General features: G+C 31.2%; 1 protein-coding gene across 1 annotated transcript in view; it reads left to right on the top strand.

The window, feature by feature from the left end:
* The window catches only part of LOC106458536 (huntingtin-like), a 269,635-nt gene that overhangs the window by 94,394 nt on the left and 164,631 nt on the right, over positions 1-10,610 (top strand). Inside the window, exons 19-22 of the mRNA XM_022384781.1 lie at positions 2,650-2,782; positions 4,069-4,262; positions 5,205-5,326; positions 7,997-8,182. Coding sequence (XP_022240489.1) covers positions 2,650-2,782; positions 4,069-4,262; positions 5,205-5,326; positions 7,997-8,182 — 635 coding nt within the window. The remainder of the gene's footprint in view (positions 1-2,649; positions 2,783-4,068; positions 4,263-5,204; positions 5,327-7,996; positions 8,183-10,610) is intronic.

Here is a 10,610-nt window from a genome sequence, read left to right on the forward strand (position 1 = left end):
TGATAAAAATTAAGACTATTTCATTTTAAAAATGTTTTGTTTTGATATATAAGTTATTCGAATTTTTTCATCTAAAAAAAAGCGACAGTTGTGGGAAAAGTTTTGGAATGTCTTAAAAGATGCTTTGCAAAGTCGTTTAACAAAGTTTAGAATTTTATTGGATGGTCAACATGGTTTCAATAAAGGAAAATCTTGCCTTATAATTCTTTAGACATTCTTTGAAAAGGTTACTGCTTATGTAGATAAGGGTAAAGGTGTAGATTTGGTGTATCTGGATTTTCAGAAATCATTTGACAAGTTGCCACAAAAAATAGGCTTGTAAATAAATTATCTCTATAGGTGTGGGGGATAAATTAGCAAATTGGATAAAAGAGTGGCTGGATGAAAGAAAGCAGAGGGTTGTTACAAAGGAGTTCAGTCAAACTGGGTTAATGTCACAAGTGGGGTACCTCAGGGCTCAGTCTTGGGACCTGTGCTCTTTTTGATTTACATCAATAACATAGATGAAAGAATAGTCAATAAATTTCTTAAATTTGCAGATGATATTATGAATTTTGGCAAGGTAGGAGTCATCTTCAAATAAGACAGTTTAATTTTTCTAACAGAGTGGTTAGCCTTTGGATGTTGTAGAGGCAGTAAATTTAAGTATATAAATGATAAGGGCTGGTTTTAATTTTTTTTTTTCTTAATTATTTTAATTTAGTTTAGAGGATGGAACCAAGGTGGACCAATATGTCCCATGTTGTCCCAAAACGTTATGTTATGTTACTTACCCTGACAATGATTAATATCTAATCACCACAACTTTACTTACTATATGTATTTAATTATCATGCCTGTTTATTGTTTAAGTAATATAAATCAACTTATGGTTTGTCTTTGTCCATAAACTGTAGTACATTGTTCGAGTCCATTGGGGTGACTCTATGGAGAATTTTACTTCTAGTGGGGTTCAACATTGTGCAGTAATAACAATCAGGCTTATAGAAACTTTGGAAATGGTTATTCTTCAGGCCAACCTGTCATAGAAGTGATACCACAGAGGCTTTTTGATCATAGTAGATGTAGATGTGCACTTCTATACTCCAGCAGATTAATAGGCCAAAACAGCACTTGGTTGGAGAAAATGGTCATTTCCTAGACTATGGAAGATGTCAGAAAAACAGTTTTATTTATAGCTTGTGGGATTCAGCTGTAGTAAAGTTGTGAAAAGCTACCATATCTTTGACAGTCCTCAAGAAATATTAGCATTTACTCATGATTACCTAACTGTAACAATATGAGTTTACAGTTATTTTATATTATTGAGGTTTGTTGACTTGCTCGAGAGTTTTATGAACCGTAAATGGTTATTGGACTTGGGACACTGTGGGTTCATGTTATAAGTCCCATTTGTGTTTATAGTGTATGATACTGTGGGTTTATCTTGTAAGTCACAGATATTTTTATATTATGTGATACTCTGGGTTTGTATTTTAAGCCCCAATTGTTTTTGATGGGACATGGCACTGTAAGTTTATGTTTTAAGCCCCAGATGTATTTATGGTTATGTGGTCTGGTGAGTGAATAACTTAACAATAAAGAGATTACACAGTACTGAAAATCTTGATTCCCTCCTTAAAAAAAAAGATTAGAAGAACCTGACAATAAAGGGCTAGTTTATGCTTTTACTGTGTGTTCTGTAAAGTTACAGTGTAACCCAATGCTAGACCTTATATTTTTCATTTACACTTAAGGAGAATCTCAGAGCTAGTAATGCCTAGACCTCCATAAGAATCCCCATCCAAATATAAAGTCAACTAGCATTGCTGGGCCCATTTATTTCTATACTTTTGTTCCCCCTCCACTAAAGTTGGTTCTAAAGTTCCAGGAAATCTGATCTTGGTAATAACCTTCTGTATGTTCAGAATAGTCTAGGTTCCCTCATTCTGTAACAGTTTGATAACTTAGAACTTTGAGTCCTACCACTTTGGAACCACCATCTTCAACTTTGTTATTTCATTTTTTTTTGAAACAGTAATTCCAGACCTTTAACCTTATTGCTTGCTAACTTCTAATATGGCTGTCTTTTTGCTGACCAGAACATTTGTACAGATATAATGACCATCCAGTGTCCTAATGCAGTTACATTGACTGAGTTTTTGTCTTTAAAATAAATGATGATTGTTTTACTTTTTTTATAACACATCATGTTTATTTCTTCATTTACTCTCAGTTACTTGAATTCTGATGACTTAGTATTTTATTCTGCCTAATACTGTGAGGATTTCAGTTTAACCAGAGGATACCACATTGTTATCACTGTTTTATTGTCATGTATGCTGTATATGTTTTAATAATCAGAGTAATTGTATCTGTTATATTTTTTTCTACTTTTAGGTTATTCATGGAATATTTAGCTATTCCTTTTTTTTTCTGTTGTCAGAACATTTTCATCTGCTCTGTTTCTTACTGTTTCCAAAGTATTTATGATGGTTACTTTATATGTAAGACTCAAATCATGTTAGAATTATAACCATAAGTTTTACTGCTGGGTTTTTTCTTTTGAATAAAATTGCCCATAGTGTTATAAATTTCACTGCTGTGTTTCTTTTGGATTTGTTTTATAGTTAGAAAAATATAACTGTTTCTCTTTTTTTTTTTATCTAGGAATTTGTTTACAAAACTTGACAGCTAAAAATGATGGTACTCAGGATGTGATGCCTTCAGATCAAATGTGGAGTTTTTTGAAACCACACTATGTCATCCCTCTCATAGAGCAGCTTATCACTCATGTGATGAGGTAGTTCAGTTTATTATATTTTATCAGATTACTTTTATGTAAATTAAACATTGTTTTGTAGCTATTGTGTTACTTGAAGGAATTTAGTTAGTGTATATAAGAAAATACTTGTAATCTAGTTCACAACAGATCAGTTGTTGCTCAAATAATTTAGTAGCATCTCAACCTATACCATGTCTGTCATGTTCTAGCCAGCCTTGGGAGCTCTTGTGTTGGGCAAAAGGCATCATTGCTATTGGATAGAGTAGATATAGTGTGATTGATATATTAATACATTCTTTTTTTACTTTCACTCATAAGTTCTTATAATTATGCACCTTGGGATGAGCAAGTAACCAATACAGAGGTTTTCAGTCTAACTTTCTTCACCATCTGCTTCTTCGATTACTTGATTTGTTTTTTTGGAATGTTGAAATTTTCCCGAGATCCTTTATTGTCGTACAATGAAATAGACGGGAATTCTTCTTGAGATCTTGGACTTGAGAATAGTTGCTGTTGACTGAATTTGTGATTTGATTGTAATATTACTTTCCTGTAAAGGTCTTCAAAACTGGTTTTTAAATCTAACACTGGGATGGTGACAAGAGCGACTGCATAGTTAAAACCTTTGTTTAGGACTGCAATTTTGAGGTTTTATGAGTTGAATATCTGCAAGGTTGATTATATTGTTTTTTTGTTGGTTAAGCCTTTAAAGTAGGTGTCTTTCTGTATTAATGATGAAAATCAGTTGTAATCTTCAAAGGTTGTCAAGCATGTGAAGTTACTTCAGTGTTTAAATACATTTTTGCATATTAAGATTTAACCTAAGCTTTGTGTACTTGACAATGATCACATCAGTGATTGAAAATTTATGCAAATAAACAAAAAATTCAGAAAAACATTATTATCTGTTGTGTGCCTGGCTCTTTCACTGCTTCTCCACCTCCTCTTCTGTTTGGGGATTTTTAGCATGATCTGATGTGAGTGTAAGTACGTATTATATGCTTGAAATATAATCATTGACCTATCTGTCTCAATGTAGATACCCTATAAAGGCTATCACATCACTGTTAAATAAGTTTCTCGATGTGTTTGAGGCCTAGGAACATTTTCAATTCAACTAAAAACTTTGGAAATTTAACCTGCTAGTAAATTAAAGCATATTTAATGTCTAATTAACTTACTTAAAACACAGGTACTAATTTTTTAAGTAATAATTTTCAATTCAATTATCAACCAAGTTTTTTCATAAACTTTTTTTATATTTTTTTCAGTGCTTATTAATGATTCATTCATATCCTTTTCAGAATGTTAAATATATTTGCACATATCCTAGACAACCAACTTCCAGCTTCATTTCATGCCAAGTCAACACTTCCATCTCTGCCACATCCTCCCTCATTAAGTCCCATTAAACGAAAAAGTAAAGGGAAAGATGAAGCAATGCCAGTTCCTTCCAGCATGCCAGGAATGAAAAGCTCACCCAGTAGACCTAATCAAGGTCAACATTTACAGTTGTACACAAAAATGTGGTGACTTATTATCAGATGATTATTATTGTAGTATACCATTTGAAATTAATGAAGACAGCCATTTTTTATGCCAAATTAATAGCAAGATTGATAATAAATTTAAATACCAAAAGAAATGTAAATATGATAAATATCAACTTTAAATTTTCTAATAGCTATTTCTTTTACAGAGACTGTTAACTAAATGATAAAATTATTTTTATCATTTCATAATGTTGTAATGTTGTTTATTTCTTGTCCAGTTTTTTATTTTTTTTTAAATTGGTTAGTCTATTCCAAACTTGAAAACAATTTAATTTTCATTGTTGTTTAAAGATCATTTTTTGTCATAATTTTCTGGAATCATACCCTTAGCTCTTTGTTTAGTTGTGCAATTTACATGAATAACTTACAATACCTACCCAAATAATTTTGTCATAATACAGTAAAATGTTGGTATAAATTCAACAGTTAAAATATTTATTGTAGAAAGTTTTGTGTTTCTAATATTACAAATATCCATTTGATAGAAAACTTTTAACACACAATTTGATTGTAGCTTTCCTTTATTTACCTGAATATACCATACAATAATTTTGGTATTTTTCTTGTTGTTTTTGTTATTCAGATGATTTTTTTAAAATATTGACATCAATTGTGAAACAACAGTTTCTGTTTGTCATTACCTGAATATGTTAGTCAGAATTAATTTGCAAAATAGTCTTCTTGTAATACATTATTGCAACTTATAAACTATCTTGTAATGAGTGATAATGATTGAGTTTTAGGTTTTCTCTTGAGTTGTAAGTACATTAGGACTCATGAAGTTGTAGTGAAATTATTTTGTTTTTTATGCTGTTGATAATATGTTGACCACTATTATAAAAGCAAAACAATATTTGAGCTGTTTCCTGTTCTTCATTTTCTCACAGAGAAAAATGAGTTGGAAAAGGAAAAACCTAGTGGTAAATCAGTGGGTATTGGCCAGTTTTATTCCTTTCCTCTATACATGAAGATATATGATGTTTTGAAAGGTGTATATTCCAGTTACAAGGTAATCGTGTCGATAACTATTGTTTTAATGAACAGAAACTTACTAAAATATGAAAAAAAGAAACTTAAAATTTTGAAATAGCTACATGTAACTTTTAGAAAGAGTGCAGAAGTCACTTTTATAAATAAGATAAGTACTGTATATTTATTATACTTAACAGTATCTAAGATATTTTATGGCAAAATGTTTTTAAAAAAAGTGGTCTAACATGTGGCATCATTGGGTTTGTGAATATCTTTGTTGCTGTTGAAATATGTGTTAGTTGGGATGAAATACATAAACAATGCAGATCTGTAATTTGACCTAAATGTTGAATAAATATTTTATCGAACAAGTACTTATTTTGTGAAACAAATAAAATGATAGAAGAACAAAGTAGGAATACAGATGTATTTTGAGTCGCAAAATATGTGTAGTTTGATTAGTAAAGTGCGTGTGAAACCTTTCTTTCAGGTCTACAGTTACATGTTTATTTAGTAATAGCATAAAATATAACTATGTCACAGTGGATTTTATTTTATTGTTGAATATTAACTTTCCTAAAAAACAACTTTAGTTCAAAAACATTCAATCATTGTCATATTTTATGCTTGACATATCTGTGTTTCAGTTATGGTGATTCTTCTGAGTTATTGATTTTTATTAATGCATGTCAAAAGTAACAATATAATGCCACTGAACTAGAAAGTACTAAACAGTTGCAATGCTCTGAGTCTCAGTACAAATGATACCAGAATTTTTTCAACTGGAAAATTGAATAGAAGAGATAAAAAATTACATATCTTTATTTGCAGAGTATGGTTTAAAATGTAGACTGTTTGTTGTCCTAGATATGAGTATGGTAACTATTGTAAAGTGTAGGCTGTTTGTTGTCTAAGACCTGAGTATGACAATAGTTTAAAATTTAGCATGATAACTGAGTATGATAACTAATTTAAGGTGTAGCAGTCTGTTGTCCTAGACTTAAGTATGATAACCAGTTTAAAATGCAGCAGTCTCTTGTCCTATACCTGCATATATAACCAGTTTAAAATGCAGCAGTCTGTTGGCTTAGACCTGAGTATGATAACCAGTTTAAAATGTAGCAGTCTGTTGGCTTAGACCTGAGTATGATAACCAGTTTAAAATGTAGCAGTCTGTTGGCTTAGACCTGAGTATGATAACAAGTTTAAAATGTAGCAGTATTCTAGATCTGATAACTAGTTTAAAGTGTAGCAGTTTGTTGTCTTAGAAAGCATAGTTGAAGCTTCATTCTTAATTTCCCAAGAAAATTATGAGATGATCAAGAAAATAACTCTTTAAACAAAAACCCATAAATATTTTAGAGAAGTTGAGTGTTTACAGTGTCTCCCAGTTGGATAAAAAACATAAGACTTGCTGTTTCAAGCTTCTTTTGTAAAATGATTATCAGAAGCTTTAGGAGAAACACCTGATGAGAAGGTTTGATAAATCATTTTTTAGCTGTGGATGTTTCTACAGAAATTTTCAGTATTTTTTTGTGAAAAGTATGATCTTGAAGGACAGTTCTATTCTAGCTAACTTTCTTCTTTGTTATTTCATGGAGATAACACCTGGCCTTTAAATCTGCACCTTGTGTATAAAGGTTGATAGCAGTATCCTTCAATGGTCCCTTGAAGTTAGAACTTCCTTTATGTTTGAATGGGAATGACAAGTCATATGAGTAGTGTCAGTTGCTTTGTGTAAGTCTGAAATTACTGATTCAACTAAGTGATGCGAGATTTATTCAGTCTGAGTCAGTCAGCTTGGGAGTAAGCCTTGAGGAAATACAGCCATCCTGATCAACCCATAACTCCATTAAAAGCTAGTGTTCATCATTCATAGGTGTTGTACACATGTTGCTTTGTTTGTTTTGTCTAAATAAAGATTGTTTCATTGTGTATTACACAGCCTGTTAGTTTTGGCAGAGCTCATTATTACTTGGTAACATATCTTTCCAAACCTCGTGTTATATAGTGGGCTTACTTAATTTAGTCTTTCAGTAAATCAGTTTTAACTAAAATACCACATTGTTATTGCAAGGCTATATTACCATAATAAACTAAAGGAGGTAGTTTCAGAATGTTAAATTCAAGATATAATTGGGAAATTGTTTTATATACTTTTTGTTAAAAAGCCTAGCGATCTCAGTCAATAATGCATGAATAATATGAAGCTTCTCCACAGCAATTCATGTCTGGTTCAACTTTGCATGTATTTCCGTTATAAATGACACATCTTAGATATAACATTTATACTATTCACAGACATTTTATTAACTATTTTCATGCACTATCATTGAACATTTGAGCTACAGGAATGGATATTAATAAAATATTTTCCTCATAGTTTGAAAATATTCAAATTGTAGAGAAATTTCTGAATGTTGCCATTGTTGTTAGAATATTTTTATTAGAAAAACCTGTTGCAAAACAAATTATTACTTATGTAGAAAAAAAATTAATATGAAACTGTATGATACATTTTTTCATTTTGTTCCCATATTTTATAACCAACAAAGTTCATTTTATATATTTTTATGAGTAGTTACCTAATGCTATATGATCTTGTCAATTAAACTTATAAAATTTTGTAGATAAAAGTTACATTTTTTAGCTTGTTGTCTAGCACAAGGAAAAAAATTTTATTTCTTTTTCTTTTTTAATTCTACAGATTTCTGCAGATTTTCAGGGTAATGAGAAATTTTCAGGACTGCTTCGAGTCTGTGTAAGCGTTCTTTCACAGATCTTAGAAATAGCTGGCCTTCAAGAAATGGGAAAGCATGCTGAGGAAATTTTAGGATATTTGAAAGCTTCTATTGCCATAGAACCATGTGCCACCATACAGTGTGTTCGTCAAGTAGGGTGACAAGTGTTTTTTTCTTTTTTTACTAATAGAAAATCAGGAATATTAAAATATTTATTCATTAATAATAGTTTTAGGATAAAAAACATGTTAACACCCAGTCTATGAGTCAATAAGACTGAATTTGGGGAGTTGGATGGGCTACAGAAGTGTCACTGTTTCCAGTATTCAAGTTAGAACCAAAAAATGTACTCCAATAAAGGGCTTGATCAGTTAGCCTTACTGCCAAAGAATTCACATCAGTAATATCTTATCACAAAGATACAGAGTTTATGAACGTTGACCATATGGTATTTTTCTTGCACATAATAGCAGAATTGTACATGTGCAGGCAGGTACTGCACATCTCTCTACAGCAGCAAGTTAGCTTCATTGAGCCTTCCTTAACCATTTCTGTTGACAGAACTTGGGAAAATATCAGAAAACAGTTTTATGGAGCTGAGGAAACAGATCTTGGATTGCCCAACATTTGTGGCTATTACCACATTTTGTGTGGGATTTTGGATTGGAATATGGGTTTTACTCCCTTATAGTATAGAAACTAATGCAAATTTGGTCATGCTGGAGGGCAGTTCAGATTCCAGATATTGTAAGGAATTCATATATCTTTTCAGGATTAAGAAGAAAAAAAAAAGAGTACCAGAAAGCTTTGTTTGTGGATCAACCACCAAACGTATGTTCCTGACTTGCAGACTGGCTGTTAAATAATGGGAAAAAGTTACATACTGCTAATAATTGAACTGCGGAATGTTGCATAAATAGAAGAAATAATACTAAGGTTCCTGTCTTTGTTTGCTGAACTTATCTTTTAAAACCCTGCTCTTCAATTTTATATTAGATAAATAGTTGGCTCTGTAAGATTTTCCATTCCACACACCAGCAATATCTTTGTAAAAAAACTTATGAGCTGTTAGAATTATATAGGTCTATCCTACAATTACGGTATATGACCTATAAATATATAATACACAGAATGTACATAGTTATACATAGGATTGTAAAAATAAGTCAGAAAAGATTAGAATTTTAATAATATATATATAGTTATTCAGAAAGAACCATACATTCACTGGAGTTTTCTATGGACTAGCAAAAACATGTCCAGAAACCAGAAGTTGAGAATAATTGGTCTAGCAAACCCAAACTGCCACTGGTAAAATGCTTATTCTGATAACTGTCATAGTGGACTTGTGTAAACATTAGATGTAGTGAATGAAAGAAGGCTCCAGTTGGAAAGTTCAAACAGACCCCCTTTTCTCACACATAGATATTATACTTTTTATATTTGATTGGTTATTAAAGAATAGATATATCAGTAACAACCACCTATTCTCCTAAGTATGCAAAATCAACAAGTCATGCTTACTTTATATGCAAATGGCCTAGTGATGTTGTGTGATAACATTTTTGGAACAATAAATGTCTTCATTTGAATAGTAAATTGTATGAGGCCTAAAATGATAAGTTGTTTGTGTTACACAGGTTTGGAAAGAATAAAGAAGTAATGTCATAAAATATGCATGTATTTGTAAGTTTTAAATTTAAAAAATGTATACAGTCTGAGCATAAAATGAGAACTACGTTGATGTACAGTTGTCACATCTTTATGTAGTTGCAACAGATATAACATTACTAAAAAAGAATTTATATATATATATATTTGAAGCATTGTAAAATAGCATTATTATGATTCAGTCATGGTTTCTTCGTGTTGATATAAGCATTCATTTTCATAATTAAGATAAATATCTTAACATATCAATATGATGTGGCATTTGACAGTTGATGTTTTCAATGGTATTGAAATGTCCCCCACACAAAGTTAACATGCTTTCTTTTAAACTAAGATTATAGCGTTATTTTTATGTAATAGTGAAATTTGTTTCTGTCATATCATTGAAAACTTTATATTACAGAAGCAGATATATTAGAGTATAGAGAAGTGTACTGTGAATCATACATTGTGAAAAGTTTTTTTTTGTGATGGTTTTAATATACGTACATGTGTTTACAGTAGATCAGTAATTTATAGCTTACATGACATAGATTTCTGATATGATACATTAACTCCGCTCACATGAATAGCTATTCTCATTCAGTGCTGTCCTCTATATGCAAACATTTTTTTACTCATGCCACAAGCCTTTTATGTTCCGTCAATTGGAATTGACCAATTCCAATGCATCTCTCATGCAAATCATCATGCAACAACCCTCCACCAATAAGAGTGCATGTGATTCCCTTTATTCAATTCTACTGAACTATCACTTCTCGTTTGGCAGTACTCCCGTTAAGATGTTTTTTTTTATCTTTTGGTGCTCTTTGTGTGATTTGCATTTTGTGACTTCAATCATTTAACCCGATGACTACCGGCTACTAACTTTCTTAGTAGGCAATGCAAGTCTTGCTATATTTCATTCCA

Source organism: Limulus polyphemus, unplaced genomic scaffold, assembly GCF_000517525.1.
Source record: "Limulus polyphemus unplaced genomic scaffold, Limulus_polyphemus-2.1.2 Scaffold482, whole genome shotgun sequence".
Lineage (NCBI taxonomy): Eukaryota > Metazoa > Arthropoda > Merostomata > Xiphosura > Limulidae > Limulus > Limulus polyphemus.